Source organism: Leptodactylus fuscus, chromosome 3 (assembly GCF_031893055.1).
Source record: "Leptodactylus fuscus isolate aLepFus1 chromosome 3, aLepFus1.hap2, whole genome shotgun sequence".
NCBI classification, from domain to species: Eukaryota; Metazoa; Chordata; class Amphibia; order Anura; family Leptodactylidae; genus Leptodactylus; species Leptodactylus fuscus.
In genome coordinates this window covers 20404999-20426271 of record NC_134267.1, presented here as the reverse complement: position 1 = coordinate 20426271, position 21273 = coordinate 20404999, and the positions used below count along the sequence as shown (strand labels likewise).

The window sequence follows — 21273 nt, the reverse complement described above, 5'->3', positions numbered from 1 at the left end:
ATCTGCAGGACTGGGGTGATATACTGGTTCTGGTGACACTAACCTATCTATCTGTAGGGCTGGGGTGACATGCTGGGTCTGGTGACACTAACCTATCTATCTGCAGAAACGATGATAAAAAATCCAGCACGCCCAATAATTGAAAAATAAAATATAACCTTTACTTCATAGTGGTTAAAAACAGAAAAAGCTCCTTAGAGCATGGATCCAGAATAAAACAACAGCCTACGCGTTTCGAGACTCACATCCAGGTCTCTTAATCATTTGCTATGATTAAGAGACCTGGATGTGAGTCTCGAAACGCGTAGGCTGTTGTTTTATTCTGGATCCATGCTCTAAGGAGCTTTTTCTGTTTTTAACCACTATGAAGTAAAGGTTATATTTTATTTTTCAATTATTGGGCGTGCTGGATTTTTTATCATCGTTTCTTCAATTGGAATCCATTCTAATGGTCGGATGTTCCGTGCACCCCGCGCCATATGATACCATCTGAACAACGTTCAAGGTAGAGCGATTTCCGTATTTTTGTACATATATCTATCTGCAGGGCTGGGGTGATATGCTGGTTCTGGTGACACTAACCTATCTATCTGCAGGGCTGGGGTGATATGTGAAGGGCACAATATACAGGATGGATATGGTAAGAGTTACATCCGGGTGTGTAGGCTCCTCCTACCTCTGGGCGCTTCCCATCATCACTGCAGGTAGTAAACTAATTGAGTAATTCCTACACAACTAGTATTATTATTACAGTGGGGGCCGAGGGGTCTATGATCCCTAAACATTATCCTATGAAGTTACTACCATGGTTCTCCATCTGCGAGGCCAAACAATTGCTGGTGAATGCAAGCAAGTTACGGGTTTTATTTTCCGACCCTGATCGGTTCCTATAAAGGCCCTACAAATGTCCCTGTCTCATACTGACCCTAAGAAGAAGATAATATCTAATTCATCATTCTAAATCATGACGGAACAACCTGTCCGCACATCCAGGATATCCCATTCAGTCAGACTCAGGAGCACCGCAGCGATCACACCAATATTAGACTACAACTCCCAACATGTGCAGCTTAGAAATCTCATGCATTCAGTCCATTGGGATAAACTTTTTGTACTTCATTGACCGGTCATTATTGTGCAGGTTGCAAAAACTACTAAAGGCCCGAACATTCCTGTTACTCTCAGCCATCATGAAGTCCTAAGGAAAGCAGCACCGGCAGGAAGGCTCCAACCACCAGGGTCAGGCTCTCCAACAGTCCTAGGCCTTGCGGTCTGTATTCTGAGTTTCCATGTTGTTGATGGTGCCCCCTACCGCTAATCTCTGGTAACACGTGAACAGTCGCCACGTAAAGGAACGTTCCGGCGGAGAACAGCATCCCATTTCCTGTCGCACTTAGTCTGTGTTGAAGGGAGCCCCCTGTCTGTGACACAAAGAAGGGAAACAATGAGAAATCCAGTAGACCGAGCTGATAATACACATACTATTTATTCCTATAGCTGGATCCCTGGTTCTGTTGGCCAGGAAGCACATTGTTCCTGGTGGCCTAGATATCTAACTTTGTACCTAGTGGTCCAGTTTTTGAAATTCCTTCCAAATGTTCATTCCTAGTAAACCAGGGCTATATAATAGCAATACCCCTAGTGATTTGAATGGTTAACATTAGAGTATTGCCCTTTAGTGCGTCCCATGTTAATAGCTCTACTCATGTCAGTCCCTACCTACATAGGGAATATATTAGGACTTCTGCATCCAGATTCTAGCTGCGACTACCACTTCATCCTGAGTTCCATTTTCTACTTACCATACTAAGAATTAAATAAGTTGTAATAGTAAGGAGCGGAGCAGCTATTGAGAATGCCAGAAGATGCTTCTGAATTTGTTTCTTCTCTAACCCTGCATGCATGAGGAACGAGACCAGGCCAAACGCCGCCGGTGCCTGCGGAAGAAGAGTCAGAGCAGAGTCAGTAATCTTATTTTTCAGATAGCAGCATGGTGTGGATTAAAGGGCGACGGAAATAAGCTTTTATAAATGTATTGTGTGTATATAATTCCTCGGGGGCGGTCCTTAAGGGAACTTCTCCTCACCCTCTGATCAAAGCATTACAAGGTATGCTAAGTAATAGCTCTTCTCTGCCATCTCCCAGATGTCAAAAAATAAAAGCATGCTGGGCTGAACCGAGAGTGCGTGTATATCAGACGTTTGTCAGGAATGTGACCTAAGGTGAAGTAAATATGGAGTACAGAGCTTGGTATCATCTGCAATTCACTTTTAGAATAATATCTGTTTTACCTTGTGTAATATTACTGCAAAGAAGACAATGACTTGTACCGACACCTGAGAAGAGGCAACTGCAGCTCCAAGAGCAACTCCATCAGCTGTGGAGAAAAAGGAAAGGCAGTTAACTACATTATTGGAGAACAAGTCACAAAATTGGTTTCCAATGATTTCACCAAGAGGTTAAATGGATTCTCCAAGATAAAAGCAGTTAATAGCAGGGGAAGATTGGGAGAGGCATCGATCATCATCTTGTGTGGTTCACAGACATCTGCCTTTGTTAAAGGTTGATTTATAGACAATCATCAATAAAAATATAAATAATTGTTCCTTATGTACAAGAATATAACTACTATAATACTGCCCCCTATGTACAAGAATATAACTACTATAATACTACTCCTATGTACAAGAATATAACTACTATAATACTGCTCCTATGTACAAGAATATAACTACTATAATACTGCTCCTATGTACAAGAATATAACTACTATATTACTGCTCCTATGTACAAGAATATAACTACTATAATACTACTCCTATGTACAAGAATATAACTACTATATTACTGCTCCTATGTACAAGAATATAACTACTATCATACTCCTCCTATGTACAAGAATATAACTACTATAATACTCCTCCTATGTACAAGAATATAACTACTATCATACTCCTCCTATGTACAAGAATATAACTACTATCATACTCCTCCTATGTACAAGAATATAACTACTATAATACTGCTCCTATGTACAAGAATATAACTACTATAATACTACTCCTATGTACAAGAATATAACTACTATAATACTGCTCCTATGTACAAGAATATAACTACTATAACACTGCTCCTATGTACAAGAATATAACTACTATAATACTGCTCCTATGTACAAGAATATAACTACTATAATACTGCTCCTATGTACAAGAATATAACTACTATAATACTGCTCCTATGTACAAGAATATAACTACTATAATACTGCTCCTATGTACAAGAATATAACTATTATAATACTACCTCCTATGTACAAGAATATTACTACTATAATACTACTCCTATGTACAAGAATATAACTACTATAATACTACTCCTATGTACAAGAATATAACTACTATAATACTGCTCCTATGTACAAGAATATAACTACTATAATACTACTCCTATGTACAAGAATATAACTACTATAATACTGCTCCTATGTACAGGAATATAACTACTATAATACTGCTCCTATGTATAAGAATATAACTACTATAATACTACTCCTATGTACAAGAATATAACTACTATAATACTGCTCCTATGTACAAGAATATAACTACTATAATACTGCTCCTATGTACAAGAATATAACTACTATAACACTGCTCCTATGTACAAGAATATAACTACTATAATACTGCTCCTATGTACAAGAATATAACTACTATAATACTGCCCCCTATGTACCAGACTATAACTACATAATCTACATATATAATCTTAGTATTATCCGCTTAGTCAGATACAGGTAGAGATAGATAATAAATCAGATAAGAATAATCAGCTTTATGTATATGTCTTAGCCAGTTATTATATATTAGATGTGATGTCGTCAGTTGATTATTTTCCGTACACAAAGGAGCCAAATCCTCCAACACAAGAGCCCTGTATAATCACCAGGTAGATGGGGCAGATTTATAGGGCAGAGCTGTAATAAGATAGGAGATCTGGCCCCAGGATTACAGACAGGGCCTCATTACAGTATTAATGCACTCACATAATCCGATTTATCAGGATCTTGCCCTGATAACGGTTAATAATCATCTAATTGTCCCCAATTCATAAAGAACAGACCATAGCAGGTAATTTTAGGGTCCGTCTGGTTGGATTGGATTAGATATATTCTGACTGCCTACGACAGTAGTAGACCTTTCCTTTCTGAAGCAGAGTAGAGACTCTCTTTGTAGACACTCTCTACTTCTGTTATTTGATGGAGGGCCCTAATAAGTGACCCCCCAACCCCCTCCCATAACGTACAATGTTCTACTAGGGTCTCTATTTAGTCAATATGTTCATGGGAAAATATTCTCAGTAATCCCCTGGGACTCGTAAACAGGATGTACAGGAGACTAATAACCAGATTATAACCCCGTATATATAAGGGACGTCCTGTTACTGACGAGCGGAGTTCCACACAGGACGACCGGAACAACAGAGAAGTGAAGAGCGCCCTCTTATTGTGCAAGGAAATTGTCTTCCTCTGAAATATGGCCCTATACAGTCTATAGATAGGACGTGTCTTATAATAGGATCAGAGAAACCAGAATTCATTATTTAATTCAATATATAAATATAATTTCATCTGAAAGTGATGCTCGAAGACTAGATAGTGATCTTCATTCTTAGAATAGGTCAATATGAGAACAGTGGTCTTAGACCGAGGACCCCCCACCAATCAGCTGGTATATGTCCAGTTTACAGAGCTGGAAGCAGATGGCTCAATATACTGTGTAGTGGCTGGGACATACTACTACAGCAGCTCCAAGCCATGATACTACTGCAGCAGCTCCCAGCCATACTACTACTGCAGCAGCTCCCGCCCATACTACTACTGCAGCGGCTCCCGGCCATACTACTACTGCAGCAGCTCCCGCCCATACTACTACTGCAGTGGCTCCCGGCCATACTACTACTGCAGCAGCTCCCGCCCATACTACTACTGCAGCGGCTCCCGGCCATACTACTACTGCAGCAGCTCCCAGCCATACTACTACTGCAGCAGCTCCCGCCCATACTACTACTGCAGCAGCTCCCAGCCATACTACTACTGCAGCGGCTCCCGGCCATACTACTACTGCAGCGGCTCCCGCCCATACTACTACTGCAGCGGCTCCCGGCCATACTACTACTGCAGCGGCTCCCGCCCATACTACTACTGCAGCGGCTCCCGGCCATACTACTACTGCAGCGGCTCCCGCCCATACTACTACTGCAGCGGCTCCCGGCCATACTACTACTGCAGCAGCTCCCGCCCATACTACTACTGCAGCGGCTCCCGGCCATACTACTACTGCAGCAGCTCCCGGCCATACCACTACTGCAGCAGCTCCCGGCCATACCACTACTGCAGCAGCTCCCAGCCATACTACTACTGCAGCAGCTCCCGGCCATACTACTACTGCAGCAGCTCCCAGCCATACTACTACTGCAGCGGCTCCCAGCCATACTACTACTGCAGCGGCTCCCGGCCATACTACTACTGCAGCGGCTCCCGGCCATACTACTACTGCAGCAGCTCCCAGCCATACTACTACTGCAGCGGCTCCCGGCCATACTACTACTGCAGCGGCTCCCGGCCATACTACTACTGCAGCAGCTCCCAGCCATACTACTACTGCAGCAGCTCCCGGCCATACTACTACTGCAGCAGCTCCCGGCCATACTACTACTGCAGCGGCTCCCGCCCATACTACTACTGCAGCAGCTCCCAGCCATACTACTACTACAGCAGCTCCCGCCCATACTACTACTGCAGCGGCTCTCGGCCATACTACTACTACAGCAGCTCCCGGCCATACTACTACTGCAGCAGCTCCCAGCCATACTACTACTGCAGCAGCTCCCGCCCATACTACTACTGCAGCGGCTCCCGGCCATACTACTACTGCAGCGGCTCCCGGCCATACTACTACTGCAGCAGCTCCCAGCCATACTACTACTGCAGCAGCTCCCGGCCATACTACTACTGCAGCAGCTCCCGGCCATACTACTACTGCAGCAGCTCCCAGCCATACTACTACTGCAGCAGCGCCCGGCCATACTACTACTGCAGCAGCTCCCAGCCATACTACTACTGCAGCAGCTCCCAGCCATACTACTACTGCAGCAGCTCCCAGCCATACTACTACTGCAGCAGCTCCCGCCCATACTACTACTGCAGCAGCTCCCAGCCATACTACTACTGCAGCAGCTCCCGGCCATACTACTACATCGGCAGCTCCCGGCCATACTACTACTGCAGCAGCTCCCAGCCATACTACTACTACAGCAGCTCCCGGCCATACTACTACTACAGCAGCTCCCGGCCATACTACTACATCGGCAGCTCCCGGCCATACTACTACTGCAGCAGCTCCCAGCCATACTACTACTGCAGCAGCTCCCAGCCATACTACTACTACAGCAGCTCCCGGCCATACTACTACTGCGGCTGCTCCCGGCCATACTACTACTGCAGCGGCTCCCGGCCATACTACTACTGCAGCGGCTCCCGGCCATACTACTACTGCAGCAGCTCCCGGCCATACTACTACTACAGCAGCTCCCGGCCATACTACTACTACAGCAGCTCCCGGCCATACTACTACTGCAGCAGCTCCCGGCCATACTACTACTGCAGCAGCTCCCGGCCATACTACTACTGCAGCAGCTCCCGGCCATACTACTACTGCAGCAGCTCCCGGCCATACTACTACTGCAGCGGCTCCCGGCCATACTACTACTGCAGCGGCTCCAAGCCATACTACTACTGCAGCAGCTCCCGGCCATACTACTACTGCGGCAGCTCCCGGCCATACTACTACTGCAGCGGCTCCCGGCCATACTACTACTGCGGCAGCTCCAAGCCATGATACTACTGCAGCAGCTCCCAGCCATACTACTACTGCAGCAGCTCCCAGCCATACTACTACTGCAGCGGCTCCCGGCCATACTACTACTGCGGCAGCTCCCGGCCATACTACTACTGCAGCAGCTCCCGGCCATACTACTACTGCAGCAGCTCCCGGCCATACTACTACTGCAGCTGCTCCCAGCCATACTACTACTGCAGCAGCTCCCAGCCATACTACTACTGCAGCGGCTCCCGGCCATACTACTACATCGGCAGCTCCCGGCCATACTACTACTGCGGCAGCTCCCGGCCATACTACTACTACAGCAGCTCCCGGCCATACTACTACTGCAGCAGCTCCCGGCCATACTACTACATCGGCAGCTCCCGGCCATACTACTACTGCGGCAGCTCCCGGCCATACTACTACTACAGCAGCTCCCGGCCATACTACTACTACAGCAGCTCCAAGCCATGATACTACTGCAGCAGCTCCCAGCCATACTACTACTGCAGCAGCTCCCGCCCATACTACTACTGCAGCAGCTCCCGGCCATACTACTACTGCGGCAGCTCCCAGCCATACTACTACTGCAGCAGCTCCCAGCCATACTACTACTGCAGCAGCTCCCGGCCATACTACTACTGCAGCGGCTCCCGCCCATACTACTACTGCAGCGGCTCCCGGCCATACTACTACTGCAGCAGCTCCCGCCCATACTACTACTGCAGCAGCTCCCGCCCATACTACTACTGCAGCGGCTCCCGGCCATACTACTACTGCAGCAGCTCCCGCCCATACTACTACTGCAGCAGCTCCCGGCCATACTACTACTGCAGCTGCTCCCAGCCATACTACTACTGCAGCAGCTCCCGCCCATACTACTACTGCAGCAGCTCCCGGCCATACTACTACTGCAGCTGCTCCCAGCCATACTACTACTACAGCAGCTCCCGGCCATACTACTACATCGGCAGCTCCCGGCCATACTACTACTGCAGCAGCTCCCGGCCATACTACTACATCGGCAGCTCCCAGCCATACTACTACTGCAGCGGCTCCCGGCCATACTACTACTACAGCAGCTCCCGGCCATACTACTACATCAGCAGCTCCCAGCCATACTACTACTGCAGCAGCTCCCGGCCATACTACTACTGCAGCAGCTCCCAGCCATACTACTACTACAGCAGCTCCAAGCCATGATACTACTGCAGCAGCTCCCAGCCATACTACTACTGCAGCAGCTCCCGGCCATACTACTACTGCAGCAGCTCCCAGCCATACTACTACTGCAGCAGCTCCCGGCCATACTACTACTGCAGCAGCTCCCGCCCATACTACTACTGCAGCGGCTCCCGGCCATACTACTACTGCAGCGGCTCCCGGCCATACTACTACTGCAGCAGCTCCCAGCCATACTACTACTGCAGCAGCTCCCGGCCATACTACTACTGCAGCAGCTCCCGGCCATACTACTACTGCAGCGGCTCCCGGCCATACTACTACTGCAGCAGCTCCCAGCCATACTACTACTACAGCAGCTCCCGCCCATACTACTACTGCAGCGGCTCCCGGCCATACTACTACTACAGCAGCTCCCGGCCATACTACTACTGCAGCAGCTCCCAGCCATACTACTACTGCAGCAGCTCCCGCCCATACTACTACTGCAGCGGCTCCCGGCCATACTACTACTGCAGCAGCTCCCAGCCATACTACTACTGCAGCAGCTCCCAGCCATACTACTACTGCAGCAGCTCCCGCCCATACTACTACTGCAGCGGCTCCCGGCCATACTACTACTGCAGCAGCTCCCGGCCATACCACTACTGCAGCAGCTCCCGGCCATACCACTACTGCAGCAGCTCCCAGCCATACTACTACTGCAGCGGCTCCCGGCCATACTACTACTGCAGCGGCTCCCGGCCATACTACTACTGCAGCGGCTCCCGGCCATACTACTACTGCAGCAGCTCCCAGCCATACTACTACTGCAGCAGCTCCCGGCCATACTACTACTGCAGCAGCTCCCGGCCATACTACTACTGCAGCGGCTCCCGCCCATACTACTACTGCAGCAGCTCCCAGCCATACTACTACTACAGCAGCTCCCGCCCATACTACTACTGCAGCGGCTCTCGGCCATACTACTACTACAGCAGCTCCCGGCCATACTACTACTGCAGCAGCTCCCAGCCATACTACTACTGCAGCAGCTCCCGCCCATACTACTACTGCAGCGGCTCCCGGCCATACTACTACTGCAGCGGCTCCCGGCCATACTACTACTGCAGCAGCTCCCAGCCATACTACTACTGCAGCAGCTCCCGGCCATACTACTACTGCAGCAGCTCCCGGCCATACTACTACTGCAGCAGCTCCCAGCCATACTACTACTGCAGCAGCTCCCGGCCATACTACTACTGCAGCAGCTCCCAGCCATACTACTACTGCAGCAGCTCCCAGCCATACTACTACTGCAGCAGCTCCCAGCCATACTACTACTGCAGCAGCTCCCGCCCATACTACTACTGCAGCAGCTCCCAGCCATACTACTACTGCAGCAGCTCCCGGCCATACTACTACATCGGCAGCTCCCGGCCATACTACTACTGCAGCAGCTCCCAGCCATACTACTACTACAGCAGCTCCCGGCCATACTACTACTACAGCAGCTCCCGGCCATACTACTACATCGGCAGCTCCCGGCCATACTACTACTGCAGCAGCTCCCAGCCATACTACTACTGCAGCAGCTCCCAGCCATACTACTACTACAGCAGCTCCCGGCCATACTACTACTGCGGCTGCTCCCGGCCATACTACTACTGCAGCGGCTCCCGGCCATACTACTACTGCAGCGGCTCCCGGCCATACTACTACTGCAGCAGCTCCCGGCCATACTACTACTACAGCAGCTCCCGGCCATACTACTACTACAGCAGCTCCCGGCCATACTACTACTGCAGCAGCTCCCGGCCATACTACTACTGCAGCAGCTCCCGGCCATACTACTACTGCAGCAGCTCCCGGCCATACTACTACTGCAGCAGCTCCCGGCCATACTACTACTGCAGCGGCTCCCGGCCATACTACTACTGCAGCGGCTCCAAGCCATACTACTACTGCAGCAGCTCCCGGCCATACTACTACTGCGGCAGCTCCCGGCCATACTACTACTGCAGCGGCTCCCGGCCATACTACTACTGCGGCAGCTCCAAGCCATGATACTACTGCAGCAGCTCCCAGCCATACTACTACTGCAGCAGCTCCCAGCCATACTACTACTGCAGCGGCTCCCGGCCATACTACTACTGCGGCAGCTCCCGGCCATACTACTACTGCAGCAGCTCCCGGCCATACTACTACTGCAGCAGCTCCCGGCCATACTACTACTGCAGCTGCTCCCAGCCATACTACTACTGCAGCAGCTCCCAGCCATACTACTACTGCAGCGGCTCCCGGCCATACTACTACATCGGCAGCTCCCGGCCATACTACTACTGCGGCAGCTCCCGGCCATACTACTACTACAGCAGCTCCCGGCCATACTACTACTGCAGCAGCTCCCGGCCATACTACTACATCGGCAGCTCCCGGCCATACTACTACTGCGGCAGCTCCCGGCCATACTACTACTACAGCAGCTCCCGGCCATACTACTACTACAGCAGCTCCAAGCCATGATACTACTGCAGCAGCTCCCAGCCATACTACTACTGCAGCAGCTCCCGCCCATACTACTACTGCAGCAGCTCCCGGCCATACTACTACTGCGGCAGCTCCCAGCCATACTACTACTGCAGCAGCTCCCAGCCATACTACTACTGCAGCAGCTCCCGGCCATACTACTACTGCAGCGGCTCCCGCCCATACTACTACTGCAGCGGCTCCCGGCCATACTACTACTGCAGCAGCTCCCGCCCATACTACTACTGCAGCAGCTCCCGCCCATACTACTACTGCAGCGGCTCCCGGCCATACTACTACTGCAGCAGCTCCCGCCCATACTACTACTGCAGCAGCTCCCGGCCATACTACTACTGCAGCTGCTCCCAGCCATACTACTACTGCAGCAGCTCCCGCCCATACTACTACTGCAGCAGCTCCCGGCCATACTACTACTGCAGCTGCTCCCAGCCATACTACTACTACAGCAGCTCCCGGCCATACTACTACATCGGCAGCTCCCGGCCATACTACTACTGCAGCAGCTCCCGGCCATACTACTACATCGGCAGCTCCCAGCCATACTACTACTGCAGCGGCTCCCGGCCATACTACTACTACAGCAGCTCCCGGCCATACTACTACATCAGCAGCTCCCGGCCATACTACTACTGCAGCAGCTCCCGGCCATACTACTACTGCAGCAGCTCCTGGCCATACTACTACTGCAGCAGCTCCCGGCCATACTACTACTGCAGCAGCTCCCGGCCATACTACTACTACTGCGGCAGCTCCCAGCCATACTACTACTGCAGCAGCTCCCAGCCATACTACTACATCAGCAGCTCCCGGACATACTACTACTGCGGCTGCTCCCGGCCATACTACTACTGCAGCGGCTCCCGGCCATACTACTACTGCAGCGGCTCCCGGCCATACTACTACTGCAGCGGCTCCCGGCCATACTACTACTGCAGCGGCTCCCGGCCATACTACTACTGCAGCAGCTCCCAGCCATACTACTACATCAGCAGCTCCCGGCCATACTACTACTGCAGCAGCTCCCAGCCATACTACTACTGCAGCAGCTCCCAGCCATACTACTACTGCAGCAGCTCCCAGCCATACTACTACTGCGGCAGCTCTCAGCCATACTACTACTGCAGCAGCTCCCAGCCATACTACTACTGCAGCAGCTCCCAGCCATACTACTACTGCAGCAGCTCCCGGCCATACTACTACTGCAGCAGCTCCCAGCCATACTACTACTGCAGCAGCTCCCAGCCATACTACTACTGCAGCAGCTCCCAGCCATACTACTACTGCAGCAGCTCCCAGCCATACTACTACTGCAGCAGCTCCCAGCCATACTACTACTGCGGCAGCTCTCAGCCATACTACTACTGCAGCAGCTCCCAGCCATACTACTACAGCAGCTCCCATTTGGATGTCACTTTAAGCTGATAGGATCCAATACAAAACCTGTAACTGAGTCCCCTACCTGCCATGTGGCCCCTTCAGGCACCAGGCCCTATATGTGACTGCTAACCCTGCGTCCCCTATAGCCACATCCCTGCAGACAAACGGTAACTTATGTATGGCTTACGGTGCTGCTCCCCATATTTCCTAGAGTCCCAAATATGAACAACTATGCAAAGACATAGGAAGATGTAAAATGCAAAACATGGTGGACTACCTATTCAGGAATTTGGCTGAAACCCTCAAATGTATGCAGAGACCAAGAGAGAAGCCGGCAGAGGGATAGGTACAGAGCTAGAGCAACAGACACCAGAGGCTTCCTATACTATGTGAATATTATGTCAGACATGTCATATCCATACATCACCTGCGGCGTGGATGACCAGGCCCAGTGTGGCGGTTATACTGGTGCCCGCTGACATTCCTGTCCGGGGATCTGCAAAAGTAACACAAGAATTTCACCCTGAGTGGTCAGAGGTCCAGGATACAAGCAATAGTCCCCAGAATGGAGACAGAAATCACACACTTCTCCTGATCCCCCACATTTCGCCCCCTCCAGCGAGGACTATGAGAGAGACTTCCTCCTCCAGGAGATCACATTCAGCCTAATCCACTTTAATAATCTCACCATGATAGGAGCAGTAGCTGCTGATCTGATCCACAATGAACATCAGGACAAATCCCGTCACCAGGAAGACCCCAATGAAGAAGTGCGGGGGCACAGAACTGATGGCGGCCGCTTCCTCCTCCACAGCCGTCTCTGTCAGGTTTACATTCTGTACGACATTCACACATTTCACCGGAGACCCTGCAAAATACACACAATGCTAGAGAACCATGGGGAGAAGTGGGAAGAGGCGCCGCTTATCAGTGGCTTTATATGCATTTCTAAGAGGAAGGATTTATCATTTCACATTAAAAATGAACACTCACAGCATTGCAGTTTTCCCACTGGCCACTAGAGCACTCACTATAGGCTGAGACTTCCTGTGCTTTTCTGTATAGACTGGGACAGATGAGCAGAGTCATCTCATTACCGTACTTAGTCTGGGTGACTTAATGCAGCAATCGGCCTCATCTCTGGTGCTGCTGGCGCATGCACGGTTGTTCAGTGGAGCTGGGAACATACACCTCGGCTTTGCCACGCATGTGCTGGAGCGACAGAGTATGTGCACTAACTTTTCGGCATTCCAGCGTGGCTTTACACCACTGACTATGCCCAAATGAATGGGCCTATTCCACGAGGAGTCTCGAGTTATGGAATCCATGGCAAGATAAGGTAGGACGCTCAAAAAAATAAGAGTCCTGCCTGATCTTGTCGAATATTCTGCGGCTCAAGACTTCTCAAGGATCTCAATGGGAAGCAGAATCAGGGCAGAATCTGGCTGCAAGACCCATAAGGACCAGTGGGTGGTTTAATGTCCCAAATCGTCCCAACAGGTTCCCTTTAGGGTTAGTTCACATGGGAGCGTATAGGCGGATTTTGGCACCGAGAGTGACGCGGGGAGCCGTGTCACTCTCAGGTCAAAACCCGCCTGCCACAACTGTCGCGGCTTCCGACAGTTACGGCTTCCCCCTCCGGAGCAGGCTCAAATGAATGGGCCAACCCTGGAGTTTGCTGCCGCCAGGCGGACACCGCGGCGCAGCGAGAAAACACAAAAAAGTCGCCTGGCGGTCTACATAGATCACCATTGTGAGGGGGTGGATTATGACGTGGATTACGTGCCATAATCCGCCCCCTTAGTGCCCATGTGAACGAGCCCTTACATCTGTATACTTCCTTGTGTCGCTGTATACACATCACTCTTCCCCAAGTCTGACTTTAGCTCCGAGACTGTTTGTGCTGGCCCCGACATCTTGTAAGATTAGCGTCTGGATCCAGCCAAGTGGAGGCTAAAACATCCTGTTCAGATACAACAAAGGAGTCTTAAGCATTCGCTTTTCTAACCTTTGGAGGAGCCGTCAAGCAGTTCAATCCCTTCTGGTATAATTATGGCCAGGGCCGTCCCGCACAGTAATCCGGCTCCCAGGACGCTCACAAACTGCAGCTTTTGCTGGAAGAAAGTAGGACAGATGTCAGGAATAGATACGGGATCCATCTACAGGAACGAACAAGGAGTCCATTGTCCAAGTCATCAAAAATGGCCGAAACCAAGTTTTTATGTGAACCATTTTTATTATTTTTTACATTATCCATGTCACTATATCCTGCAATGTTCCCCTCTGACCTCTAAGCCTAATAATAGACTGACACCAAGGATTACAATAGAAGATAACACCTCTGTAGATAACACCACTGAACCATTATTACATCACTCTGACAATAGATGATGTCACAGCTTATCTTCTCCCTATTGCTGCCTATGGCCATGACTGTGCTGTAAAGCAGATCACTAAATGCTGTTAACAGAGCAGAGGAAAAGCTCAGGCAAGATGGCTGCCCCCATCATCATGTGCAGAAAATAGAATAAGAAATCTACAATCAGAAAATAAAAACAGATTAGAAAAAAAAAATGATAGATTTCACTATCTGGTTGTAAAGATTAAATACAATTGATGACATGTTCCTTGGAAATTTGGAGATAAGCGGCAGAAGGTTGTCTGGTAGATGCTTATCTCTAAGATTCTTTGGATTTTCATGATGATGATGATGATGATGAGTGTCAATCAAATGCTTCATTTTTTTTTATTTAAATGCAATAGATAGGTTGCAAAAGTATACACGTCCCTCAATATGGGATTGTGAGTAATAGTAATATGCAGCGGGGGAGTGACAAAGCTTTCAGAATCCCCTTTAAGAAGCGCTCACACATCTATATGGCGGGCATGAATACTTTTGCAGAGAACAGTCGGGTTTGATGTTTATGCTGCAGAAGTTGCTTTTATATGATAATCGCAGGGACTTTCCTCCGTTGCTGCTTTCCCGGTCCGATTCTTCAAAGCAGATCTGACAAGCGACGAAATTTCAAAGAGATGGCGCCCTGGGCGGGACAAAATTATCCAGACGCCATTGTGTCCGTATATTATAATTATGGGCTTATTGGTGCAGATGTATTAGGGTCAGTTCACACGTGAAAACCGCCTAGCTTATTTGTGCGAGGTAAAAAACCTCAGGGAGTTTTTTTGACGCTGTTTTTTGCATTCCACGCGGTTTTTGATGCGGTTTTTGACGCGATTTTCGCTAGCGGTTTTCGCTAGGGTTTTTTTTTCCTATATGTGCTATAGAAACTGCAGGCGAAAACCGCGCGGTTTTGTTTGCAAAAAACCGCGCGGTTTTTTACCGCGCGGTTTTCGCCTACCATTCACTTCTATGCATTTCTTCAGGCGTTTTCCGCCTGAAGAAAGGTCATGTCGCTTCTTCAGGCGGAAAACGCTAGGAGGAAAAAAAAAAAGCTAGCAGTCTACATAGACCACCATGTTAAAGGGGCGGTTTTTGAAGCGAAATCCGCTGTCAAAAAACTCCCCTTTGCCCACGTGTGAACTAGCCCTTAATGTGCGTCATCTGCTTTTGGGCTTAAAGGGGTTTACCACAATAGGATAGAGGGTAAACTGCTGGTCTGTGTGTGTGTGTGTGTGTGGGGGGGGGGTTTTCAACCTCTAAGACCCCACAATCCTGACAATTGGGGGGGGGGACCCATTTCAATTTGAAAAAAAAATAATAGCCTAAAATAGTTTGACTTCCTGTCCCCTGGAGATAGGCCATAGACACAATGTTCTGGAGCAGACTCTATAGACTTCTATGGGAAAGTTGTCTAGACATGTTCTATGACCTGGGCAGAGGGGAGTAGATAAGATGTGACATCGTCTATTGTGATTGGTGGATGATCGCTGTGATCACTAGTGTGCTGTAAGTGAGGTGACTGCTGCAAAGAAACCTCCTACAGAAAACAGGAAGTCTCGGCCTATAATTTAGCTTAGTGGCCAGAGTCAGAACTGTAGAATATCTAGAATTTTTTTAAAAAAAATTTAAAATATTGATAAACATGGAAAGTTTTTATAAACCTCACCAAAAATTTTTTAAAAATAATAATAATATGTTTAACATAAAACTTGATTTAAAAAAATGAGGTCATTTCCTGGCAACACTTTCCCTTTAAGGATCCTAAGATTGTCTTCTATTCTCATGGCTGGGCCAGCGGCCAATACGGCACAATGGGTCGCCCAACCTAACGTCATGGTAATTATACAGGGCTGTGCTATATCATTAAGTGAAATCCGTATACTGTAGGAAAGCCGTATACTGTATACGGTACATGCGGTAGACATAACCCCGGACCCTGTATTGGTAGACTCCAATCTTCTCTTCCTGCAGTAATGATGGAAAATCTCAGAGTCAGGACACAGATCACATTCATGACTAGAAGCTATCGGCTTTACAGCAGCTGCCTGACACCACTGAGCTGTATACTCTGCACGGGAACAGACTGTATCTCTCCTATGTATCCCTCTAATACATATTGGTCCAGGTCCCAGCACCGGAAAAACCAGTTTATTATAATACCAGTATACAGAAACCAATCTAATTATCTGCGCTCCAGGATCTAAACAAAGGAGTGGAGGAAACCACAACCGGACCGCGCGAGGACACTAATGAGTCAATAATAGGCCGCGGACGAGCAGGATCCTCTCACTTTCTCCAGGTCCCATATTAAAGGGCGTGTAGACTTTAGCAAACCATTTTCTATGGCTCCAAATACTTCAAACATAAAAACGGAAAGAACTTTGTAAATCGTTTCAATTAAAAATCTCCTTTGCTTTGGTTTATACGGCTCTTGTATAGAGGGATGCGTCGCCATAAAGACAGACTACAAACAAGGCTCGCGTAGTCTGATCCTACAGCCACGTGTCATCTTCTACCCTCTGTCAGTTATCTATGTCGTGAGCTGCCAACTGGCAACGGGTCACGGCCTGGCGCGCACCCAGAGTACACAGTAGCATGACATGTGCACGACGCCACTAACCACGAGTTATTGCACACGGACATATTAATCCAGCCCGTCACACTCCACGGCACAAGTAAATATCAGGAAAGTTCCTTGAGTCCTCCTGCAAATTCCGGATAAGGTTGCCTTTCATACATGAATAATGGTGGCGTATTATTACCCAAATTTTGGCAAATTTCAGACACGCATTGATTTCGATAGGAATTGTGTAATACTTCAATTCCCCTGTGGAGGCAGTGCAGGGAAACTGAGGTTCCCCTACAGGTTATAGCTCATCACTGGAGGCCTCAGAGACCCATCTTGCGATCTGTTCATCATCAGGACACAGAGGCGTAAGACGATAAAAAGAAAACTGGTTGGAAATGTCTACACGTCCTTAAAGGGACTTTAGGGTTTTCCAGGATTATTAGGATAGGTCAGCAAGGGTCGGACTCCCGATACCCCTGCAGATCAGCTTTACAGATCACCTTCATGGGTCACATGGCCCGATTACAGCTCAGTCCCATACAAGTGAATGGGCGATACCAAGCACAACCACTATACAATGAATGTCACTTGTCTGGAGAGTATTGCAGAGGCTGCAGCGATCACCTGAATGCCATATGGATAGGTCATCAAAGTATGGAAAAACCCTTTAAGTCCTCAAATGGTGAGTTCGCTGCGCCAATGTGATAAGAAGCTGGAACACATACATCCCTCAAGGCAGAAGATTCCCCTGAGCTCCCCGAGGTGGTCTATACGGTTTATCCTCCATAACACTGGTCACCATGACGGCTCCTTCTAATAACCCCCTTCTAACCAGTATACAGATGCTACCCGCTCCCTGATCACCTTATGTGCAGGTATACACAGCAGGCAGGTGACTGTATACAGCTCTCTACGGACGGGATGATTATAGGCCTCGGGGAGATCTGATTACTATAGTTAGTAGTGTTACATGCAGTGATCGTGCCATATGGTATTAAGGGGTAAAAGCTATACATTGTGTTATGCCTAGTACTAGGCCAGAGGGGGGCAGTGTGCACGTTCTGCTCTGCCCAGCCACAGTCACGGAGGTGCACGAGTGGGGCAAATTTACTAATCTTATCCAATACGTAAGCAGGCTCGGCCAGCCGACAACTATCTCACCCGACTCCCCTGTACGCACGCACTGATGGCGACAAATCAGACGAGTCATGGGAAAGCTTTCTAGACATTCTCAGGATATAAGCTGTGATGTCATCTATGGTCAGTAGTGATGTAATGATGGCTCAGTGGTGTTATCTATAGAGGTGTTATCTTCTATTATAATCCTGTCTGTGATGTATAGGAGATGACTGCTGCAAAAAAAAAAAAAAAAAACAACCTACACAAGTGCCAGTCTACTATTAGGCTTAGTGGTCAGAGGGAAAATTGCAGGGTTTTGAATTAATTTTTAAATATAGATTGTGAAAATTGTTTAAAAAAAAAAAATTGTCAAAAATTCTTACAAAAAATATGTTAAACATGAAAACTTGGCTTAAAAATAGGAAACACATTCACTTTAAATGGTCCACATGAGCGATGAACGAAGATGTCTCTGACCTGTGAAGACGAAATACGCCACCACAACCAGCTGATCTGTGGGGGTCCTGCTGATATATTAATGGCCTTTCCTAAGGAGAGGTCATCAATATTTTCGTCCTGGAAAACCCCTTTAAGGGTGAATTCACACTGAGTAAACGCTAGCTTATTCTGAACGTAAAACACGTTCAGAATAAGCGGCGTCTAAAGCAGCTCCATTCATTTCTATGGGAGCGGGGATACGAGCGCTCCCCATAGAAATGAATGGGCTGCTTCTTTCACTCCGTGCAGTCCCATTGAAGTGAATGGGGAGTGCCGGCGTATACGGCAAGCTCTGCTCATGCCGGAGCGTACACGCCGGCACTCCCCATTCACTTCAATGGGACTGCACGGAGTGAAAGAAGCAGCCCATTCATTTCTATGGGGAGCGCTCGTATCCCCGCTCCCATAGAAATGAATGGAGCTGCTTTAGACGCCGCTTATTCTGAACGTGTTTTACGTTCAGAATAAGCTAGCGTTTACTCAGTGTGAATGCACCCTAATGCAGATTTTGTTGCGGTTTTTTGAGCCAAAGCCAGGAGTGGATTGAGCAGAAGGTAGAAGTATAAGAGCTTCCTATATATCTCCCATTCCTTTTGTATCCATTCTTCGCTTTGGCTCAAAAAACCGCAACAAAAAAAAGCTGCGTTTCCGCAACGTGCCTAAGGCTCCCACGTTGCGTTTTTTTGTTGCAGATTTTGCTGCTTATTTTTTTTTTAGCCAAAGCCAGGAGCGGAACAAAGAGGAATGGGAAATATAATGGAAGATCTTAGACATTTCCCTTAAATCCACTCCGGACATTGGCTCACAAAAAAAATAAAAAATTTGGCGCAAAATCTGTGACAAAAACTGCTGTGTTTCCGCAACGCGGGGCCTCAGCCTGAAACTCATCCACTTTCGCAAATATATAGCACAAAATCTGTCCCCCAATGTTTGGTGTCCGTAGATCGTTACGATATTCCGCACGTCACATCTGTTGTCATGTGACCGCCGATATCGATACATAAATTATGGACTACAGTTCCCATAAGGCTTAGTTAAAATTTTGTAGAAAAAAAAAACTTACAGATTATAGTCATTGCATTAGATCTGTACCTACCAGGCCCATGTGACACTTTTTTAGGCATCTTCTAAAAAATTTTAAAAGTGGGCGGCGCCTCCTTGTGACAGATTCCTTGAGACAAGTGGTCACTACCACCGATGCGCCAACCTGGTGGAGGGGACCGGCTCGCCACATGGTTATAGTAACGTGTATATACATTGTATCTGTTTACAATAACATAGATACATTGTAGCCGAAGCTTCCGCCACTGATACATTGTAACAACATCAGCAGGGCAACATTCCGCAACCTCTGCACTACTTATTAACCCCCGCCCTGCCAGAAACTATGCAGCATAACAAACTAGCACTCACCTCGGAAAGTTTTACTGCTAAAGGGATCAGACCCAAGAGGAAGCAGCCCAGGAACATGCCCAGGGAGATGAGGAAGACAACAAGCAGCCCATCCATGCTGGCAGGGGGGCAGAGAGGCAGACAAGGGAGGCTGGGGGGCTGCACACAGCTTCACTTCGTCTCCAAGGGGAAGTGCACACAGAGCCCAGACTGCTCCCTCATGCTTCACACGTCGCCTCCTTCCACCCAGCAGCACTGAATGAAAACTGAAGCCTCTACTGATTCAATAGAATGAGATCATTGCAAACCTCACAGCTCACCGCGCCCCCTGCTGGATGGGAACTGCAGCTACAGGGCATAAATCAAAAAAATACTGCAGACCTGCGGCCTCTGCTGGACAGCACAGCAAACTGCAACTACATTGGGTGTAAAAGGGAATGTCACCTGAAAATTCATTATTAGCAATTTTATTTTTGCATGATTTATTTTGCTTAGGTCCTATTCACATCTGCGTTTGGGTTTCCAAACGGAAATGGAAACACGGACTCTATTATAGTCTATGGGGTCTGCTGGCTTCCATTCGGGGGGAACCCCAAGTACGGAAACCCGAACGCAGATGTGACATAACGCCAACATATTCCGAACTGCTCTACAGATATTTTTTTAAATCATATTTTTATGTTGTCATATTTTTTTTAAGAATTGTTGATATTATTATAAATAATTTTCCATGTCACTATATATATTTTGAAAAACAGTCAAATTTTTACTCTGGCCACTAAACCTAATAATAGACTGACACTTGCCAAATCTGTAAGGGGTTTTCTTTGCAGCAGTCACCTCATTTACATCACAGACAGGATTACAATAGAAGATAACACCTCTATAGATAACACTACTGAGCCATCATTACATCACTACTGACAATACCTGATGTCACATCTTATCTCCTCCCCTTCCCTGCACATGTCTAGAAAACTCTCCCATGGTCCCCAATGAGTCACTTCCAGACTATTGCTGCCTATGGCCATGACTGCGCTGTAAAGCAGATCACTAAATGCTGTTAACAGAGCAGAGGAGAAGCTCAGACAAGATGGCCGCCCCCTTAATCATGGACAGAAAATAGAATAAAAAAATCTACAATCAAAAAATAAAAACATTAGAAAACAACATTTCACTAATAAATGAACAAATAATCGGCGACATCCTATCAATGAGATGTTACAACTGTTGGTGCCCTCTGCTGGATATTGGCCAGTACTGTGGTTGGTTTTCTCTCCGTGTCATTATTTTCCGTAGTGAACTCAAAGTTCACTTAG

At 48.1% G+C, this 21273-nt stretch overlaps 1 protein-coding gene across 1 annotated transcript; it reads right to left on the bottom strand.

The window, feature by feature from the left end:
* Positions 1–795: 795 nt before the first annotated feature.
* LOC142196533 (zinc transporter ZIP9-like) lies at positions 796–20190 on the bottom strand. The gene is made up of 7 exons (XM_075266501.1): positions 19976–20190; positions 13984–14089; positions 12664–12843; positions 12403–12471; positions 2292–2377; positions 1803–1937; positions 796–1421 (listed from the first exon to the last, which is right to left on the bottom strand). The coding sequence occupies exons 1-7, from the start codon at positions 20069–20071 to the stop codon at positions 1182–1184; spliced, it is 912 nt and encodes a 303-aa protein (XP_075122602.1). The 5' UTR covers positions 20072–20190; the 3' UTR covers positions 796–1181.
* Between the last annotated feature and the right edge of the window lie 1083 nt (positions 20191–21273).